Genomic DNA, 23182 nt, shown 5'->3' with positions numbered 1-23182 from the left:
GGCCCCCCACTTATATTTATAAAGCTAGACATATTGGAATATAGACAGTTGCTATCATACCGTGGTATTACTGATAACCTACCTCTCATAACACCGGTCATATCAACTAAAGTATTAGTATGAAATTTTATTGAAGTAAGTTACATACCAAAACGAATATTTTAAAACAGCTTGAAACTTAAATTTTACTTTCAAGAAAATAAACTGTCAATAATGAGTTGTTTTTACTTTTTCTTTTGATTTTTATGTTTCTTTCCTGCTGACGATTTCTTTAGTTGGTTGATGAAGTATAAAATTGAATCCTTCTTTAAATCCGAATTTGGCACTTTGGTCTTGATATAGTCCAAACTAAATGAAAATATGCCTTAAATTAATAATATTACATCACGGAATTCATTTCTTTCTTACATTTCTGTTTTTTCATGGTCAAATTTTGAAATTCTGGTAGCAAATGGTTTTAGGAAAATTAGAAAATTATACTGTTTGTGATATTCTGCATAAGTAATAGCAAACAGCAGCAATTTAGAAAGAACTTGTTTCGAAGTCATCGGTCCAAAATCTGCAAACCGCATGGAAGTATTCTGTAAAATGAAAGACGAATATTAGTCTTGAATGATTAACACATTTCGATTTTGTTTCAATACTAACAAGTAAATCCTTGGCACTTTGTCGCCTGATATCTACCACTCCATCTTTCTTTAAAATATTTTGGTATATGTCAGATAAAGCAGATACAACAAGCATAGGCAACACATGATCATGGGATGATAATTTGATGTGGTGCATTACCTTTTCGATTAGTTTGCCATATAAATCATAATACTAGAAAAAAAATAGAGGAAATAGACACCTATTGATATCCCGGAACTAGTGGGCTAAAATATAACAATATATTCTACGTCCAAAATTAGCCCTCGCTTTCTATATACAGACATGTCGTGTCGAGAAACAGCAGGACCCATAAATCTAAAGGAATTTTAATTCTGGCATGCTAAATTTGATTTTAAAATTATAAATGTCAAATTTTGGTCAGGGATGTAACTTTTCAGGAGTGCAGGTAACAAAAACTACAATAACTTTAGGGTTGACTTTAGGCTTAAAAATCAGAAAAGTTGTGTTCTGTTAGGAGAAAAAGGTACGGTACATTTAATTGATATCGGCTTCATGAAAAGTTGACAGTTTTCCATCTATGGTTTTTTTTTGTTCACATTATCCCTGAAGTTTTTTTAAATTTGATGTTTTACTAATAGGGAGCGTTTTCGATCAAAAAATTTGCATATTTTCATTTTATAAAACGAGAACCGCTGTATGAAAGACAGTTTTCACAAATACGACAACCACATCGGTACCAACATTCTACATAGGCCTTTTTATTTTGCGAAAAAGATTAAATGCTAATAATTATTTAAATTATCTTAAAAATGATGTGACTGAATTGGTAGAGAATATTCCTATATGTACTTGCTTGGAAACGTTTTTTCAGAATGGTAGAGCACCAGATTTGCACTTTGCAAGCGGGGTGTAAAAAATTCAATGGATTCAAGATAGGTCGCGGTGGCCTGGTAGTAAATTGGTCAGCTCGATCGCCCGATTTAAACTTATTTTCGACCCATAAGTATATTACCAACCTTTCTAAAAATTCTTGAAAAGATCATTGCTACTTCACAAAATGAACACCGTGTTATTAATAATATCATTGCACCACTATTACCCTACCGAAAGTAATATATATTCTCTCAGCTTCTGACCAGAAACTCAATATGATTCTTATACTGCTCGGGCATTTGATACTATAGTTCATTCAATTTTATATTTAAAGCTCAAATACTTGGGGGTTCAGAAGAACAATATTGATATTTTTAAATTTTGCTTCAGTGTAGAAGGCAGTTTACTGTAATGGCCCTGCACTGACTTTGCAACACTTGATAGAAGAGTTGGACCCTCTAATTTTTTTCTATTTATATAGTCAGGTTTTCATCTTTCTCAAGCTTCTGCAATTCCTACCAGTTTGCAGATGCCCAACAATTATAAAATTCCTTTCCCCTGGTTCCGCTAATGATAATATTAACAATCGATTAATGAACAATCCAAATCCCATGGCTTGAAATTAACTCAATAGAACTCAATAAATAACAAAGATTTTATTTAAAGATTTTTGGATAGGTAATTTCCGCTTGAAATTTTCTGACTCCACGAGAAATGTAGAGCTATGAACGTTCTGAGCAAAGAACTTAGGCTGGCAGAGTTTTTCTCTGTTGTATATTCTGATTATTTCTGGTTTTTCTCTTTCTATCTATGTGATATTTCATTCTGTATTTTTAAGGTTTGTGCCTACTAATTTAAATGTAAGTTTTAATGTCTAATGAGGTGGTTAGATGGAAAGGTATAATTTAAGGAAACTCGCCACCTTTGTACTTACGTTATTTTATTTTGTATATACCGGGTTAGTAAAAAGTACCGGAACCCTTAAATGTCTCCAAAACGCCAAAGCTGGAACAATAAAACTCAATACCACTTTTAAAGTAGACGTCATAATTTTGTTATTCCCATCAATTCAATCAATCAATCCATATCAATCAATTGTACCTTTTTCTCATAATATAACATAACTTTTTCCATTTTATAAGAAAAAAGTATAAAAGTCAATCCGGAAAAAGTTCATCGGAGTTTCTGTTACTTGTTACGCTCCTGACCAAAATTTGCCATTTATAATATTAGAATGATTTAGCATGCCAGAATTACTAAAACTCTAAAATTAAAAAACTTTCTCTCATTCCTTCTAGGGCATGGGGCTCCGTTAGAGGGAGTTTCTCGACATATGTTTATATAGAAAACTAGGGTTTATTTTAGACGAATATGCTGTTACAGTCGGACCGACTTATTTTGCGACACCCTATATATCTATATAGTCTGTTACTTGCCTTGTAATAATACTTAAGTATTGCGGATAATTTATTTGGTGGCAGTATCTCAAGTAGGGTCATATTTATCACATCGGCCACAATCTTGCCATGCTCAATGGAGGAAACTAAAAATGTCCGAGTTAAATTTTCACTTTAAATTGAAAGAAATGCATACTTCTTTCATTTCCCACGATACGCTCCTCAAATACAAACAAAAACAGTTGCAATATTTGTGGATCATCTACAATGCACCGAGTTAAGCTGGCCAATGCAGTGCCCATAGTGATCTCATCTATTTCGCTTGCGAAAGCTAAGTACGATTTGCAAATTCTTCTGAAAATCTAAAATATACAAGTTAAGATGAGAAATATATTTTTTCTTAATTTTTCGGCACATTTATTTGGAGAACTTCGCCAGTATTTGCCATCACGTTAAAACAGCTGGCAGAGAACTCTTGGAAATTACTGATAATAATTTCCACATGACTGTTTCTTGTTGCTGCAGAAGATGACTTCAAACGACGGATATTCCACACTAAACTCCAATGGCAACAAGCTGTCAGCGAGTCCACAAACTGAAAAATATTTTCCAGATACTTGAAACTCTATATAAAAATAAATACAACCTTCTCGCTTGAGTCCATCAAGCCCCAAGAATCATGCAAAGTGGGCCAAGACAGGTATTCATTTAGATCGAATTTGCTAAACAGAACTGATACTTTTTTGGCGGTATCAACAACTTTATGGTCCTAAAATAATTGCGCTCTACCTCAATCGTCTTACGGTACTAAGTAAAACATACTGATGCTTGAAGTTGAAGGATTAGGTCGTTGGAATATTGGCTGGTTAGATCTGCGATACCCGTTTTGAAAGGTACGTTTAACTGCTTAACTTTCTCGGAACAGTAAAGCAGAGCGTCGCATATCGCTTCCAGAGATTGTTCGTCCTTAAGGTATGCGAATAATTTTTTCAATAATCCAAATAACTCTTCCAAGTGCTACCACAAACAACAAGTATTGTAATTAATTCCTATCCTTATCACTACACCTAGTTTCTTAATGCGAGAGAGTAATAAAATGTAAATTTGCAATGGCAAGCAACATTAAACACAGTCGATGACTTGAAATTTATATCGGACGGTGATAGTTTTCCATATTTGATTTTTTAAGATCTACATACATCGAATCGTTCCTAAAAAATAATTATACATTATTGTAATTATAGATTCGCAGGTAATTGAGATATTAATTATTCTAAGCTCAAGTAAATAAAAACTTATATAGAAGTAAGAACAATATGGAAATAGACAAATTGTAATATGTAAATATTATTTAACAAAAATCTACTATTTATTTGTAAATTTTAGTAATCCTATTCCTAGTAGTCAGAGTATTGTCAGTGGCAATTTTTGAAATTTTCTTCAAAATATTGTTTACTAATTTTTTTCTTAGATGCTAATAATTTTTTTTTAAATGCGTGTAAATAGGAAACTAGAAAAAAAAATACTACAAGAAACCAAAACAGTAACATGAATTCATATTTATATTGAACGCCCAATATGAAGAAGCTCAAAACGAAAAACATATACCAGAGCTGTAAATTAGTTAATAAACAGGGAGCACTGTATCTCAGTACAATTAGGTGAGTAAATCCTTATAGCAAAAAATTATAAATTTTTCTGATTTACGTAAAATAATATGCAATGAAAATTGTTTCTCTGCTAATGGAATTAAGTTATGTTTTACACTGTTAAAAAACATGTTTTTTAAAAATATTTGTTTATTTAAAAACGATATAGTGGAAAGTGTCCAAAACTCTAATAAAACTTTAGAAATCTGTCTGCCTCATATATATTCAATCAGCTTTGTTAATAAAGCTTGGAGAGAGGGAAAAATTTTAAATACAAAATTTGTTTGAATGTGCTGTATTCGACTGAAATATTTGCCTTTATACAGGGTAGCTCATAAAGTACTGCTCCGAATTTCCTTATTTTAAAAGGAACATCCGGAATATTACTTTATTTTCGGATTTTTTAGAAAATTTCATGGTAGTATCCTTATTGCTTACACTCTTACAGTGTAATAAATTCTAAGGAATATTTCCACCAAACTTAAATTTTATTAAATCTAGATTTAGATAAATTTAGATTGTTATTAACAACTCTACATCTAGTTCTCAGGCTTCTAATGAAGTTATCAAAGTCTTCTCAAACGCTTTACTCTAAACAATTTAGCAACTCATTTCTTGTTTGACATATGTAATATTGTGAAGCATATCCCACACTTGCTGGACGGGATTTAGCTCCGGCAATTGAGCAGGTCATGGTAAAACGCTGGTTTTCTTCTTAATTTCATCATATGAAAGAACTGTAGATTCCAAAATGTTTTCACGGTACTGATTTGCCGTTAAAAACCCTTCAACAGAAACTGATTCCTGCCTACAGCATTACCGTAACTCCTAAATACCTGTAGACATCTTGGATAGTTTCTAAGCGACTAACATTTGCACATATTCTCCAAACTCTTCTTCTCGAGTGGGGCCTGAATCCAAATTTAGATTCGTCCGTGATCCAATTGTCGTTATCACACTCCAAGTGATCACGCGCCCATTCTAAACATTTAGCTTGATTTCCTCTTGACAGCAGAGGCACAAGTACCGACCTTCGGATGAACTCCATAGCTGTGTAGTCTATTTACAGTCACGTCTGGTTGGCCGTGACGGATCTGATTGGTTGCGTGACTTGCAACGCCCCAATATCTTGGTACTTGTGACGGATCTGTTTCTTAAAACGTGCATTTGGGCAAATCTCTCATGAATTGTTGTGTAACTGTTACGGCGTCCCTGTATCTTGCTCGAACATCCTCCGTATGATGATATCGTTATCATAACCGACCAATTGCACTTTTTGAGCTGTTGACAGCTTCTACTGTGCCCTCCCATACGGCATCGCAGCATACCAAACAAACGCGGTCAAGACGGAAAATTTGCTCTAAATCAATCACTTAGCTCGTCTAATTTGAACATTTTATACTTTTTTAAAATACATTTTATCAATTAAAAGGAATGTTCCAAACAAACAACCAAATGCAGAAGGATGCCCACATATCAAATAAAAAATATTGTTTGCGTTTTTGTATTTTTTAGGCTTGTTCTCTATTCAGTTTTGATGTGTATATTATAAAGAATATATTGTATTTATACCTATTTTTTACCGTTTTCTTATTATACATTTAATGTGATGACACTACAAGATAATTTTGTTTTAAGATATAAGATGAACATGGCAAACGGAGAACATATAAATTAAATAGCACAAAAAGTTAAAACAGAAAAACTGATTTAACAATAATAATACTGGAACACAAGAGCCAGGATATTCAAAATGAATGTTAAAGAAATCATTACAAATGCTTCTATATGACATTTTTCTGGATTTAAAGTAGTAAAGGGATCAATGTCAAATTGTGTGTTGTACAGGCCTAGTCGTTTATAGAGCCACGAATGGAAAATCCAAGTGCTACAAATCGGGTTCTTGCTTAATTCTTTTGAAGTATCCTACCAAACAAGAACTTTGGGGGTTGATCGATCACTTCTTAATTTACTAGTCAAATTCGATCAAAATGTTTTAAATAACATCTTGCAATTTTGCATTATTTAATGATAATATGTATTATATATGTCCACTTGGAGGCATACCCGAATACTATACTTAGAGATTCCGAGAATCCCAATGAAAATATCTACTCGATTTAGTTCTCACAACTACGATACGGCGACGTAACGCACAATATAAAAAACTAATTAAAACTCTAAAATATAAATTTCATTGTATTTTTAAAATGATATCGGTCAATTGGCCAGTAAATTCACAGGTCAATTGGCACAAAATAACTTAACCGGTAAATCACAACACTAGGTTTGATTCACTTTTGATAGTAAATATGAAAAAGCAAGAAAACAGTTAAAAACACGTATTGGAAAAATTAAATTGCATATCACACCATACAATAATATACAGGGGGTGCCTCGTTTGAAAAAAATAAGTTTTGTAACTTAGAAAATGACAAAACATTGGGATTAAATGTAGGGAAACCTGAAGAGAATTACCATGAAATTTTCCATTTAAAATAAGGAAGTCGGGAGGTGTGAGATACTTACGAGATACCCTATATATTAGTCATTGCATTCGGTACACCCGTACAAAAAACTTTTGCATTTACACTTTTTCCATAAAATACCGCAGAAATATAGCCCTCTAGAACATTTTCCAAGGTTGATGTCACCAAATGTATAATAAAAGAATGAAATATTATTAATTACAAAACATGCGTATTGTTATTTTTCATTGTAACAAAAAAAAAATCCAATTTCACTATACAGTTTCGAATGTAATTTATATTTACCTGATTTGGTACTGGTTAGGGTAATCAAGTAGGATCGCACTTCTGTTATATTTTAATCTATTTAGTTTTTAATAACACACAACTTACCCCGCACAAATCATTTGTCAAAACTTTGGGGTTGATTTTGACCAGAATCCTCAGAAAATTACAAAGAATTTTTGCTTCAGACGCATTTAGCAACAATATGGCCTTTAACGAAAGTAGTAGTTTTTCTGCGATCTTACGGTGATGCATGATAGTCAGTTTTACATCTGAAAAAGCCGAATACGATAATGGTCAATAAAACAAATACAGATTGTCCCAGTTAAGACAAGACAATGCTTTTTGACAGTCACATGGTCCCTATATTTGGAGCAGAACCAACAGGCTAAATAGTGCTTCACTAGTGCCGAAACCATGTCGAAAACTGAACTGGCATTCTCTCATATATTTATCACACTATTTATGTATTCTAGAATAACTAACCAAAACATTTAATATTAGAAATTTTTGTAGAAAACTAGTTTTAAAATTCAAGATAACAAGAAAACAGAAACTCTCAAACAATTTCTAGCATTTTCACTTGATTTCCTTATCAATCTTTTTTTCGTTTGTTGCCCTTACTGGGACACCTGGTATATCAGAACATTGCAAACCGTCTCTGGGCAAGGTTCTGGGTTTCGATGATTGCCCATTCAATATTTGCTGCGCCGCTTCGAGTGCCAATTCGCTTATGGTCTCTTTTTCAGTAAGGTTTCCATAGCTTTCATTGCAAAAGATGTCAAAAATTAAATTCCAATTTTGCAACACGGGCTGGCTGGGAAGACAAGCTTCCACGAACATGGGTTGCAAATTTGGGTACTGCAATAAAATAAATAAAATTATATGATCACCATTGACTCGGTCTTGTTGATGTTTCGCCAAATATACTGCTGGCTTCCTCAGAGCGCTATCTGAAACTGAGGGTCGATTGCTCTGCATGCATCTTAAATACGGGGACGGGGCAAATATGAGGAGGGTTAATGTTATTAGGGAGTATAATGATTTCGATACACGCTTGAATTTTTATTGGAAAGAAGAAACTACCAGATGCAAGTTTTATCGAATAAAATCTGGTATTTTGTTTAGCGATGATCTTGAGAAACTGCTGATGTCGTTATTTGTAGAAGACTGCGTGATCTCCGATGTTCTTTTAGTCTGATTGATAGTTTTCCGCCTGTTTCTTCTATATATTCTTTGCCACAACTGCACGGTATACTGTAAACACTTCATATCTCGAGGAGAATTTTATCTTTTACCGATCTTTTGTGGAAAACGGGGATCACGCAACGGATTTACTTTATATAACTTTAACTTTACCTTTATAAATGATAAATTATGTCTTATTATATGAAATACCTGAACAAGCTTGCAGCACGCAACTAACTCTGCAGAAAAAATACCTTATTGCATGAGATGAGACCCACATAGCACCAATTGAAAAGTTGTTTTTAAAAAACTTCTGTGAGTCTATAGAAATTTATAAACAACCTAACAATCTAAACTAAACTAAACTAACCAAAACTAACCAATATACCATATCCGAGACGGTGTTTATGCCCCTCATTTAGCTCTGTCCGCCTCAAACAATATATAAGCAGGTACAGAGTAAAATGCGAGCCAGTTTCAGTCAAGCTCTGGAGAAGCCAACAGGATGATTGGCGAAAAGTTAGCAAGTAGCTTGTGGAAGTTTCTTTGAAAAAAAAAAGAAAAGTTATTGTTGCATAGAAGACATCCCATATCTTTCTTGTATTCAACTAAGTTATATTTTTGTTTAGCTTTGCCACTTCCACCAAGTGGGAAAATTAATATTTTTGTCTTTTGCAGTATTACAGTCAATTGGTTTTTGGATGTGTATTCCTCGAGAGAAGTTTGTTTTTAATCAATATCAAAAACTGCAAAGCTAAAATATCGCATCGATGTTCACTTCAACAAGAGGCTACGCTGAAGAGAGAAAGGACGTACGGTCTGATATAAATGCGGAAAATAAGAATGGATAACGTTTCACCTGGAAGAACTCCCTTTGATATAGAAAACTCGAATATACAGTCGTTGTTGCTTTTAATTTTTAAAATTTGCATTGTCATAGAGAGATTCCATAATTGAAATAACCTTGATTTCCGAAAGAAAATTTCGGGTAAAAATTAATTTTGGTGAGACTATTGCTCTAAAATGTAACTCTCTGCTTGCCAATGTAGAACTTCTGTATGTTCATAATATAAAAAAAACAACATATATAAAACAAATATAAAAAAAATCGAAAACATAAGATCAAAACTAGATTCCCTACTGATCATAAAATGTCCCGAGACATCAGATTTTTACAGTGTACAGTGTAGTTGTAGCAAAAAGTACATGAGAGAAACAAGTATAAAAATATCAACCAGAATAAAAGAACACAAACACAAAAAAAATATCTACATACCAGATCCGTCGACATTCGGGCCAGCTTTATCAAAATTGCAGCATCATCGGTCGGAGATTCACGTTTCAAGAACTGCGCCACATACAGTCCGGCTCGCTTTGCTATTTCATAGTTGTCATAGTATATGCACTTTATTAAATAGCGCAAATGTTTTCCCTCTTTGGGGGATTCGGCAGCGTATCTACGATTAATGCGTTTTTAAAATTTGGAAAGGCAACTTTTCACCCTCACTCATTGTTTATCGCTGCCAGCGCATCCAAAGCAGCCAACACCACTTGATCGTGCTCATCTTCTAGTTGACACTCTATAATCTTGATTATAGTTTTTATTGGCTCTCCGCTTAGCATCGCGCCTCCGTCCTTCACTAGCTTTTTGCAAAACTCCAAAGCCCAAAACCTTACCGATTTTATCTGGACACAAAAAAAAATTACTTGGGCATTTATTTTGAGAACAACTCCTCGATAAAACACCCAAAAATTTACAGCCAACATAAACAAGCAAATAGTATAAATGGAGGGAATAAAATGGCTACTTTCAGCTGTCGATGTAGAACGTTATTCTACAGGGTGAGTTGAAAGATCGATCAGCCCGTGAATGACCTGTACTTTGCATGAATTACAGCGAACGCAAACCATTTAAAAATCAGATACTGGATTTCCAGAAAAATGCTCGCATACGCTTATCATATTTTTTTCTAGTAAATGGACAGTATACAGGTCCGCTCAAGAAGTAGATATGGAAAACAAGGTCCTTTTTTAAATAATATAGCAATTTTTTAAGTCCATTTTCAAATTCTGCGTCAAATTTCATGCATAATTCATGTATACCACCTATATCTTACTTCTTATAAGCAAAAGAATAAAAACCATGTCCAAACAAGAAAAAGCCTTCCAAAACATTGTTCAGAATATTTTCATTAATTTCCTCATCTTGTATCTAATTCTAAATTTTAAATCATCTAAATTCTACTAAACTAGCACCATCCTGTTGAAACCAAATCTGTCTATCTGGCATATCAGGCTGATTTGGATTTGGGAAACGGATAGAGCGGGAATTACTCATTTCGAAGAAACTGTAAATATTCCGAGGTCCAATAATTTTGTTATTCAAAACTCCTGCACAAATATTTATTTTTTGTGGTTTTGTGTAAGTTTTTCTTTCATCCATTGGGGATTATTTATACTACAATACTTACAATTTTGCTTATTTACTGTTATATTTAAACAAAACGTGACTTCACTAACTGAACAGTATCTAACGTTGAAAAAATGGATTTCCTCAATTTTTAATAAAATGTTTACTCTTTTGTTCATTAACTTTTGGATGACCTGGCCGTAGACAATCTTTTGCATGCCCTGTTTCTATGTAATTTTGACAATTTAGGCATACCTGTTCATTTTAAAATGAAGTTCCTGCTTTTTATTCTTTTGTTTATAAAAAAAAGAGATAAAATATAGAGTATGCTAAATGAATTATGTCTGGAATTCGACACAGAATTCGAAAGTCCAGTAAAAAAATGGTGTTCCATTAAAAAAAGGAACACTGTATATTTTCTGATTTTTAAATGAATTTGTATATGGGGGCTAATGTTATATATACCGCAATAGTTTTACAATATTATGATCAGATCTGGTAAAATAGCTATTACGTGGTATTACTTTTTCACTTTTAATTTGATCATTAATGTCACTTTTTTCACGCGGATCAACTTGGTACATTATTTAGACGAAATCTAAAAGATATTGGTAGCAGGGATAAGATTTTCAGGAAACACATTCTATAATTGGCTAGGAGGTTCTCGGTTTAGATGGTTTTTTTTACAAGATTTTGTTCCAACTTCAAGCCGAGTTCAGAAGAGAAGCAGAACGACCCGACTTGAGAGTGAGATCTTGCCGAAACGTTGTATATATATATATATATATATATATATATATATATATATATATATATATATATATATATATATATATATATATATCTGCTATCTTCCGAGCGTCCTTTCATGGATCCGTCTCTGAGCGTCCAGTATCGTTTTCTTCAAGATCCCTATTTTAACAAGTGAATATTTTGAAGTTTTATAAACGAGATGGCGTTGAGTTTTCTTAGGCCAGATTTTACGAAGATCATTTTTGTGAAGTATTATGATACTTATATGTCGGCGTCCTTTTATAGAGGTACCTTGCTAGCGTCCAATATACACGGGAAAACTTTTACATTTCAGCATCCTAGCGTCCGTATGTATATTTTTCATTTATTGGGCAGATTTCTGAGCGTCCGAGCAACGTTGCCCGATTGATTGTGTATTAAAGTACATATAAATAGATATGGTCTTTAGAACACGCTTCTCCTTTTTAACATGACGGTGCACAGTCGAGCGGGTATAAGGCTATTCATGTTTTCGCTATATTTTGAAAAATGCTTTGTTGCTGTTTTATTTTTTATTTTATTATATATGTTTTTTTGTAGATTTGGTAGTTTTTAAAGCTCTTTGCTAAACTTAATTTCTTTGTGTAGATGTTTTCTTTAACACGTCGCCCGATTTTGGAAAGTAATTCTTGAATTCTTTGATTCTTGAATATGTTTGCCAGAAATATTGCACATGTATTTACGTTAGCCAGGCGCTGCTTGGACATAAACCTAACCAATAATGATAATAATTGAAAGCAAATACCATTATTAATTTTTCAAAGAAACTTCCACAGGCTACTGTAATACTTTCTACAAAACTTCTGGTTTCCTCCTGCGCCGGTTTTTGCTGAGTCGAACTTGCTGACGTTTCGCCAATCTTCCTGTTAGCTTCTTCAGGGATCGAGTGAAACTGGCTCGCATTTTACTCTGTACCTGTATATATATTGTTTGAGGGGGGCGGAGCTAAATGAGGGGCATAAACACCGTCTCGGATCACTGATTCCTATGTTGGTGACAGGTAAAGACCAGAGTCGCGGTTAAGATTCTTTGGTTGTTTAGAGATTTGTTTGATTACATACAAGAATTCGCCAACAGCTGATGAATTTATTTGTCTTAGTCGTAAGGCTCTTTCGTGTTCTTTGAGCCTAGTTGATATTTTTCGTCCGGTTTCTCCAATGTATTCTTTGCCGCATATGCAAGTGGAGGATTGCTTTCGGCCTCATTGCTATTGGAAGGTTGTGGTGAAGTGTATTTTTTGATCGAACGCTTAATATCTTTAAGGTGGAATTTATTAGAGAGAGAAAAGCAGAAGTAAGATGTTTTAATTCTGGGTTCAGTGACACGGGCTGAGATAGTTTTACGGTTCTGTAAGCAACAGAGTTGACAACCGATGACTTTTGGGCCAGATTGTGATGTGTGTGAACTTAACATATTAAATTTGAAAAGTTTACCTCTGCTCTTCTCTCTAATAATTTCCACATTAAAGATATTAAGCGATCAAAAAATACCACAACCTTAAAATAACAATGATGCCAAAAGCAATCCTACACTTGCCACTGTGGTCCTTCCTTACATTCAAAACATCACTGACCACATATCAAAAGTTTTAAAACCAGATTTACCACTTGTCCAAAAATTTCTCAACATCTTCGGTCCGTCAAAGACAAAATTCCATTTCAGATGCCAGGAGTTTACAGCATTCCATGCATATGCGGCAAAAAATACATTGGAGAGACCGGACGAAAAATATCAACTAGACTCAAAGAACACGAAAGAGCCTTATGACTAAGACAAATAAACTCATCAGCTGTTGCCGAACACACTCATGATACCGGCCATAAAATTTTATTCGATGAAACTAAAATTCTTGCATGCAATCAGTTCTTCCACCAACGAAAAATCCGAGAGTCAATAGAAATCTATAAACAACCTAACAATCTTAACCACGACTCAGGTCTCTACCTGTCACCAATATGGGAATCCGTTATCTGAGACGGTGTTTATGCCCATCATTTAGCTCCCCCCCCCTTCACCAATCCATCAAACAATATGCCAACAGGTACAGAGTACAATGCGAGCCAGTTTCAGTCAAGCTCTGAAGAAGCCGACAGGATAATTAACGAAACGCCAGCAAGTTCGACTCAGCAAAAACCGACGCATGAGGAACCCAGAAGTTTTGTAAAAAGTAAATACTAATATTTAAATATTATTTTTTTAAATTGTTTACTAAGTTCTTGACAGTTGACTTATTTGCAGATCAATAAATTATGGTACCAAATTAAGAAAAACTGTTAATTTAGAAATTATGTAATATAATTTCAACTGGGCAACTGAGGCGATATTACTGTGTTGTTTGTGTTTAATGTTGGTCTAAAATGGGCCAATGTTAGTTATTTGGAATAATTAGAAGTTACTATTTTAGTTTAATTAAAAAAAATTATAAAGAACACAGACAACTGCGATGAGAACGGCATTCGTTACTCGTTAAAATTAACATTTTCTTCAGAAGGCTATTTACAAATCTTCTAGATCCCTTCTGCATCTTTTGTTTATAAATAAAGCTAGCTGACGTTTCGCCAATCATCCTGATGGCTTCCTCAGAGCTTAAGTGAAGCTTGCTCACATTCTATTCTGAACTCACTGATATACTGTTTGAGAGAGGCGGAGCTACAAGAGTGACATGAACATTGTCTCGGATTTCCATATTGTTGAAAATCAGAGTCGCGGTTAAGATTATTTGGTTGTTTAGAGATTTCTATTAGTTTTCGGATATTTCCCTGGTAGAAGAATCGATTACATTGATTAATTTTTAATTTGATCGAATGAGATTTCGGTGTCATTATTGTTTTCCGCAACTGCTTATGACTCTATTTGTCATAGTCGTATATTTTTTGTTCTGTTTCTCTGGTTAGTTTTGACATAGCTCTTTCAGATATATTGCAATTCGGGAATGTGGAATCAAACATATTCAACCAAATTGAAAAATGCTTGTCTGGAACATATTTTTCTTGTAACGGTCAAATTTATGAACAGGACCAGCTGTGAGATCTCCAGAATGGTTGGTGAAACGTCAGAAAGTTCGATTTATCAACCACCGACGCAGGTAGAATGCAGAATATTTGTAAATAGTCTTACATTATTCTGTGAAAGTTAACTTTAAAAAAAAATCTTCAGAAATCTTTGCTAAACAAGTTTGATAAACGCCATATTAGTTTATTTGGCACGAATGGAGCGAGTGCTTAATAAATGAGTGACTGAAGAAGTTTACAAGGTGTTGCATACTATATGCGTGTACCTTGACCATCAGAATCGACAAACCAAAGCACTGGCTAATATATCACCGGAAATATCCGCAGTGGCTCGCAGCCCTACGTAACGTCTTCAAGCCACACTGTATAATGCGTATTTTAGAGCAGGAATGTAAAAGGGGGATTTTTTTAAATCAATTTGGGAAAAAAAATTTGATGGTATCCAAGGAACTAAAGAGACACTTTTTATCCCGAGGCAAAACTTTATAGAGAATATATCGAAAATCACCTAAAAAGATACTTTACTTCAGAGGTTCATTGTTAGGATTTAAATTTAGGTACATTAAAAAAAGTAATATATGAAAATATTGTTCAGTGGCAGTGGTGATACATTATTGTATCACTTTTCATCCCTCATATTCCTTGTTTAACTTCATTTTTATTTATATCTTAGGGCACAATGAAGAAAAATAACTATTAAAAAGAACACTTTTATCGAATAACTTTTATCAAAGTTCATTTCAAAATAATAATTTTTACTAAAATATAGAAATGTTACTTTTCACATTTATTTTGGTTTGATTAAAAGCAAAAGTCAACAACTTAAATCGTTCAATAAAATAGTTCTTATATGTTGCGCACTTTAATAGCCGACCTATTAATATTAATGAAATATTATTAGACGATAAAATCAAAATATTTTATTACCCAATTATTTAGATAAGTATTTAGCAAATGGTATTTTAATTTGCAAATTCCAACAACTTCTTTTCCTATTGCATTAAACAACCATTTATGTTCAATATTTCTATAATATAAATATTTATATTCGATATTTTTAATATTTCGAACACCGTTCTAAATAGCATTTAACAGAAATTATCGGAGGAAAGTAATAAATCTAAAAATGTGCCCAAAAATTAAAAAAGATTCAGAAGTTATTGCATAGTATTCGCATATAAAAAACCAAAACTTGTTGGTGCCACTTTGTTTAATTAAAACATTTTAATAATGTTGCTTCATGGATCTGAAGATTATATAATGCAATAATAATAAAATAATCGAAAAATAGCAATTTGTGCAACTAAATAAAAAATATAATTTTTTTTAAGTGATCGAGGATGGCTCGGTTGGTAAGTCGTTAGACCTGCGAACTCGACTTGCAGTAGAGGTTGTTGGTTCGATTCCCACCTGGAGTCTTGGGTGTTGTTATTGCGTTTGTTGTCCGACTTTAACGACTGACTTCAATCTAGTCAGGCTTCTAAGTAAAGACAGACGCGAGTTCATTGAATTAAGGTAAAAAAAAATGCAACGGGCGGACAAGTAGTTGAAAAAAGAATAACTTTATGCAATGAGCGGATTTTCTCACGAAGAGAGCAATTCTAATATCATATAAAGCGTACGGCATTGGCAACAGGATATAAATATGATTTTTGTAAATTTTGAATTCTTTACCACACATTTCGAAAATAAACTTTTATTAATTATTTAATTTTTTAATAGAAAAAAAAAGTCTTGTGTATTTGTGTTACGTTTACGTTAATTCCAACTTAGCCTACTTCCGAATTCGTGGTAAAAAAATAAAATTCTTTATTTCCACCGTCTCTACATGCTCGAACTACGGAGCGCCAATCGAGTTCATTCAATATGAAAAACAAAACAACTAGGCGAAGCAGAGCTGTTACCCCACAATTTCGCGCCAGTCTGCAAAAGTTAATCGACGGAAATCGACGAGCTGAAAGTAGAATATATCTTGTAAAATATAAAGAGACTGGGTCTCGCGCCTCTACCGGGTATACAGCTGAACTAACAATATACAAGAAAAATTAGTTTACTATGATCGTAGCGTCTTTGTGAAAATTTTAATTTAGACTACTTAGATCTTCTATATACCGTTTCTATAGCGCTGACGCCCGGTTGTAGACGGACGCTCGGAAAATAGCAAATTGTTAATGTACGGACGCTTGGAAGATAGTGGGATATATATATATATATATATATATATATATATATATATATATATATATATATATATATATATTACTTTCTCCTGGTACCCAACGATCAACTTTCTTAATCATTATATTGTGCCCCTTTGGAAAAGGCCATGACCTTTTTGCATTAGAATCTTTAGCTGTCTCGACTTTTTCTTGGTCAATAATGGGTAAATTTGGCAAAATGTTTTAAGAAATAGATAGCAACCTATTATGTAAATGATGGGACGGTGAAGTTATTATACTCTAACAAGGTACGCCAAAAAGATCATTTCATTCTTTACATCGTTAAAATATATTTTAATATTTTTTATGACAATTCTATTTTTTGAGATATTGTATGGGGTAGCCAATTAGGGACACTAGGCCTTATCTCGAAAAGTAATCATAAAGACTTGGGGTAAACAAACATATAACTAAAGCGACCAAGAAAAGTGATAAAAATTGTTTTTAAGTTAGATAAATTAGATTTTTTTTCGTTTAACAGTTTTTGATCTATCTCGTACGCGAAAGTGGTGGTTGTTGAAAAAGGCTCCTTGTGGGCTATCGAGCTGCCTATGCAAAGAAATTAAATGTAACGATATCATTTTTATTGCTAAAAAAATAGCCAAATAAGAGGCTCTCTTCTGCTGATATCGTGATATCGTTGGATTTAATTTTTTTGAGAAAATATATTTTATTTGTAGTAATGTCGCAAAATGACTTCTAATGGCGGATACAAGCAATCGGAATCAATCCGCTCAGGCGTTCAGTAATTCTGAAGTTAGTGACATTTATTTCGCAAAATGTTGGACCGAAAAAAAATCGAATTTATCCAATTTTTCTATAAAATAACTCTTATCGAAAAAATACTCACTCTTGATGATAAGTAATATTTTGCAACGATATTGACACACTCGAAATCCTCAATGAAAAGTTGTGGAAATAAATTAATCCAGCTACGGAGTTCTCTCAAAGCTACCTTCTTCAGAGGTGCGCAATGCTTGTCTGAAGGTTTGCTGCCATTGACAAAATTGAGGAACAAGGTATTTATAAACCCACTTAGCCTGTTGTAAAACACACCTTTCGAATTCTTTTCTTCAAAATAACATTTCAGGCAACAAATACCGGTCAAAAGTTTCATACCTGAAACATGACATGCAACAAATGAACAAAAACCACATTTATATATAATATACTTATAATTTGCCCTGTAAACCATAGATGCCTATATTGGGCCTTGCACATTAAATTTAAAAATTTGAGAAATACTTTGCATTCTTCACTATATAAGAACCTGTTGCTATGGGCGGCCACAGTAAATGTTTGTATAAAAGTGTTAATGGCACACTGGAACACTTTTGCTAATACTGATGTATCGGAAAATAAAAATTTACCAGTATCCTGAAAATAATCAAACATTATATGCCACTTAAAAGAGAGCAAAAGGTAAACACACGAAAACTTTAGAAGGGAATTGATCATTGTCCACTTTTTTTATAATTTTTTTCACATCCAGTGGGAACCCGAACTTTCGCAAGTTGAGGTTTTGACAATCAGCACAATCGAGGCAAAATTTTACAAGTATGATAAGGGCTTCGTTAGGTTGCGTTTTGCACTTTTCAGCAAACTGAGGCGCTAGTTCCTGTAATACTAGCATCAATATCATAAAAGTAATTTGAAGAGCAAAATAATTACCTTTGCTGATTTGGGATGTTCCAGTAATATTCTATACAAGGTGTTTGTTTCGTTATCATTTGGTTTAAACAGCTTCCAGGTAATACCTTTAAACTGGAACCGCGGTAGATTGTCGATGTTGTACTCTTCGCCTTCATCTGTAAGCTAGGTGGTTGAAGTGCAAGTTATACTCCCCTATCGCTTATTACCGCTTTCATAATCGGATTCTGTATCAGATCCTCCACTATTCGACACTGCCGATAAAATAGCGTTTGGTTCCGGCGTCGTCGTCCTTACCGTAACCGGACTGTCGGACTGAATACTCGAAGACTCCATGTTATTAAGTTCAGACTTCTTTTTTTTATTGGGTGATTCCATTATTTACAAAATTAAAATCCTAAACAAAATTGTTCCCTTCCGTGCACAAACAGCAAAATACCAACAGTTCACGGCACAGATTATATATGTGATTCTGGCGCGAAAACCGCCACAGGTTGTCCAACGGTTTTTCTACTAACGTGTAACCAGCCGGTGAGCTTGGCACCCGAAGTAAAATCATTAAGAAATAACTGACATCTGTCATTAGCAGGACCATCAAAACCAAAGCAAAATTACCCAAAAAAATTGGAGAATATAAATTTTAAATCTTTAACATTTACATGCCTACGAAGGCGCCGTTTGTAAAAATTCGGAAGCCAGGGTTACAGGCAGGCCAGACGCTTCTCCTTTTTTATTAAACACATACGTCTTGCCAATTCTTTACAATTATTTGGTAATGCACGAAATCATGTTAAGAAGAATAAACGTTTTTTTATTATTTGCAAGTTAAAAAATGTGTTTTCTCAAAGATTTTTTGTATACTGAATCTTATCTCCCCTGTGTACTTTCCATATACATATTTGCGTTTGGCATTTGCATTTTTTATTTTACCATCTACCAGTGCCATCTGTTACCAAAATGCAATGTTACAGACTCATCACTACAGGTAAAGTTGTGGTATTTTTCATTTGTTTTCTGCAAATATTCAGTAAGTTTAAATTATTTGAACTGTTATAATTACATAAAAAAATGTAACATATTTTTGCTGATTTCTGCTGAATAAGTTTCTTTGTTAATATTTGTCTTACATTTCGTAAAAGAAAACTAAACGTAAAGTCGGTTGGACGTAATTCTTTTGTTAAGATCGGTTTTATCTGAGATTTCCACATATTGTTCTATATTATTGAGTTAAGAGGCCACGCCTCCATTCACCGGACAATCTCCCGATGAAACAAATAGCGTCCGACGTAGAACACCCTGTACGGAAACCAAACTGTCATTTTCATCTTTTTTGAATAAAATATTCGGATAGATCGGTTGTGTTGGATTCTTATTCAAAACTTGATTGATAATATTTCAAGGAGTCTTCGTAGGATTTTGTGAATTATTTATTTGATTTTAATGAAAATATTTTTTTTGTATCGTTCACAAGCCTATTGTGTGTTTGTTGTTAATATGCAATTTTTGAAGACAGAAATTAAGGGCAGGTGCGAATATTAGCATATTTTTAAGAAATAAATTATTTTTTAAATATACATATATTATGTTGTGTCTAGCGTTCTGAAATTGTGCCGTCAATTTTTATTTAAAACTTATATTTATTTATATTATGGCTTAAGTCGCCATCGCCTCGTTCTGACAACTAAATGGAATGGCTATTATGGGGATTCCCCGAATCTCTACGTATCATATTCGGGTATTGCTTGAGGAGGGTTATAGATAAGTTAAACATCACAAAAGCATAATAATTAATTATAAAATACGTATTATTAAATAATGATGGATAACATGCTGCAAGATGTTATTTAAAACATTTTTCTCGAATTTGACTGGTGTAACAACGCTTAGCACCATCTATCCACCCATAAACGAATTCACCGTCGACCAAAGCGCCTTATTGAAGTTGACACGTACGGTCCCGCTAGAGTGACCCATAGTTGGTACCAATTTAAAGTAACAAGAGGGTGCTGGCCGTTGGCGAGTGCTAATATTCGTGTTATTTTAAGTTTTTTGATAGCTGTACCCACTTCATTTGAATAGTGTAAACTGAGTAAGTTCGGTTTCGTGTTTAATTACGCTACCGGATTTAACAGTTGCCATACTAGTCAATTGGCGGTCAATTGCCCGCCCCAACACTACCATTAAACACCATGTCCTGGAGGACTCTTCAGATTAATTAAGACGTTAAAAATACCATTTAATAATTATAATAACTTTATTCAAGTATATAATATACATGACTGATCTAATGCATTATATGTTTTAGCCATGTCATATGGAAAGGATCTTTCAAAAATTCCAGAGGCATGAGCAGGCCTTTAAACATTAAATTTAAATTTTGAACGTCCGTGCGAAAACTGATTTTCTTGAAAAGGTGAAACTTCAATCTTATAATTTTGTGATAAAGATTACATATTAAGCCATCGGACTGCTTTCAGTTTATGTCTAACGAGACTGTCCCGTTTAAATGAACCTTAAATAGTATTTCTGGATTTTTTAATACATTGTCACTTGACCATTAAATCTTAGTTTATTGTCGAGCATAAGCCCAGGTTTTGAACCTCCCCTTTCAGAGTAATGCACGCATTAGATATTTTTATTTCAACTCGTTGAGACAATCGATCAACATCCACGAGCTTACCAAACAACATTGGTATAGATTTTTTTGGATTTAGATGGAATGAATATTCTAGGGACTCTTGAATTATGTGGGTTTAATAACACACACTGAAGCGTTTTATTTTAAGAAGGATATATTAAATATTGGAATTTATAAGAAAACTAACAAAATTCATCCAACACTTGGCCGCCATTCCACCGCGTGCTTGTTCTCTAGTCACGTAGGCCAAAAAGAAAGTTATTTCAAAAACAATACATGTAATGCCATCTATGTGACAATAACTGCGTTCTGCACTAATACATTCAACACACCCCTTCAATTTAAATGCGTCAACAAACTGCAATCAAATGCACTTAAATTGTCCAACAACATACAATTTCCTAAAGTGTTACTTTTGCTTATCACCATTGATCTAAATTTAACAAATTTTTCTTTTCCTAAAGATTTCGTGAACATATCAGCACCCCTTTTAAATGTAGATCCTTGATGAAATGGTACTTTATCTCAATGTGTTTAGCACGCTTAGAGTTTTCACAGTTCTTGATCATAGATACGGCACTAAGAAGGATATACTAAATTTTGGAATTTATAAGAAAACTAACAAAATTCATCCAAGTTATTTCAAAAACAATACATGTAATGCCATCTATGTGACAATAACTGCGTTCTGCACTAATACATTCAACAGGGACACCCTATTAATGATTTTTAGATCATTATGATTTGACAGCTTTCCAAAATGTTATCTCCCGGAAATGTGTATTAGACTTCTCTATCATCTGCATACGTTTGCGTTTTGCAGTGCTGTATAAAAATTAGGAAATGCGGACATATATATGCAATATAAAATTGGTTCCAAAATGGAATATATGTTTTATAATTTTTATATGCTGCGGGAAAGGGTTAAATATGGCAAATCAATATTTCATTAAATTTATCACTCTGTGCTCTAAAATACCCAATTATGAACTGATTAAGCGTGGGCAAAGTCACACTTATTTAAAACGTCAGCTTTCCCAACTCATTTTGACTCACTCGGTATAAACGATTGCAAGACAAGTATAGGAGAAATGTAAAAAAATATATATAAAATTGTTGGCATAATAAAATTACAGCTTTGGGAAATGGCGTTAAAAAATATAGGGTGTTAAACACCATGGCCATAAATCCGAAACACTCGGTATAGACCAAAAGAACCCTACACTGGATGATTGAGTATAAAAATATTTATGAATCACCTTGAATATTTCAAAATAATTTTAACTTGTTTCTTTTAATCTTGTCTGTGTAGCTTTTGTATTTAACATTTTTTCATATAACGTAACTTGTGCTTGTACTTTAGCCAGAAGGCTTTAAATGTTTGACTGGAGGCCATTGTTGCCAAGTTGTACTCTCTCTCTCTCTCTCTCTCTCTCTCTCTCTCTCTCTCTCTCTGTCTCATATACGTATTTTTAAATATCAGTATAAATTCATACAAGCTCTCTCCTCTCTTCTCTATCAACTCAAGAAAAGAATATCAGAAACTAAACAAAGCTAACCAAATACTTGGTTATTTTTACTTTACAAAATTAAAATGCGGGAAGGTCGCGGCGCCATTGGATGGCGGTCAAAAAGTTAACGACTTTTATTTAGCCGCTCGCCGTGTATTTTTGAAGTCACTCACTGAAAGTGTCCCTGCTGTTTTGCAACAATATGGTTGTAAAAGAAATATAGAATGCAACACGTTGATTAACTTCTTCAGTCAATAGTTTATTAAAAGTGGCCTCTATCAAATTTGTGGTATAATACATTTATAAGTGTATCAAAATTAGTCGGTTCAAATTGTTTCTGTCAATGTGATGGTGTCCACCCTGTAATTTATTCTACGGCGAAAGATTATACTATAGCAAATAATAGTAAAGAGCTCAAAATTTATGATAAGTGTACACATTCAAATTAATATCGTATATGTTAGTTTGTCTTGTTGCTG

The 23182-nt window shown here is 33.5% G+C and overlaps 1 protein-coding gene across 1 annotated transcript; it reads right to left on the bottom strand.

Moving 5' to 3' along the window:
- Nucleotides 1-101: 101 nt before the first annotated feature.
- On the bottom strand, nt 102-19049 carry LOC132698376 (uncharacterized). Its single transcript, XM_060664393.1, has 17 exons — nt 18764-19049; nt 18576-18712; nt 18337-18522; nt 18077-18281; nt 17755-18023; nt 9980-10158; nt 9749-9929; nt 7941-8145; nt 7393-7556; nt 3705-3899; nt 3529-3651; nt 3298-3477; nt 3079-3244; nt 2922-3028; nt 649-822; nt 409-581; nt 102-348 (listed from the first exon to the last, which is right to left on the bottom strand). Exons 1-17 carry the CDS (start codon nt 18930-18932, stop codon nt 225-227), a joined length of 2937 nt encoding a protein of 978 aa, XP_060520376.1. The 5' UTR covers nt 18933-19049; the 3' UTR covers nt 102-224.
- Nucleotides 19050-23182: the final 4133 nt, after the last annotated feature.

Source organism: Cylas formicarius, unplaced genomic scaffold (genome assembly GCF_029955315.1).
Source record: "Cylas formicarius isolate icCylForm1 unplaced genomic scaffold, icCylForm1.1 PGA_scaffold_2__14_contigs__length_35257938, whole genome shotgun sequence".
Lineage (NCBI taxonomy): Eukaryota > Metazoa > Arthropoda > Insecta > Coleoptera > Brentidae > Cylas > Cylas formicarius.
This window is presented reverse-complemented; position numbering and strand designations above follow the sequence as displayed.

Excerpts from the sequence above, each read along its gene's own strand:
- LOC132698376 (XM_060664393.1), bottom strand. The coding sequence starts at position 18,932 with ATGGAATCACCCAATAAAAAAAAGAAGTCTGAACTTAATAACATGGAG. Across the intron at positions 9,930-9,979 it reads CTGGCAGCGATAAACAATGA|ATACGCTGCCGAATCCCCCA; the intron begins GTGAGGGTGAAA and ends CATTAATCGTAG. Across the intron at positions 8,146-9,748 it reads CCCGAATGTCGACGGATCTG|TACCCAAATTTGCAACCCAT; the intron begins GTATGTAGATAT and ends ATTTTATTGCAG.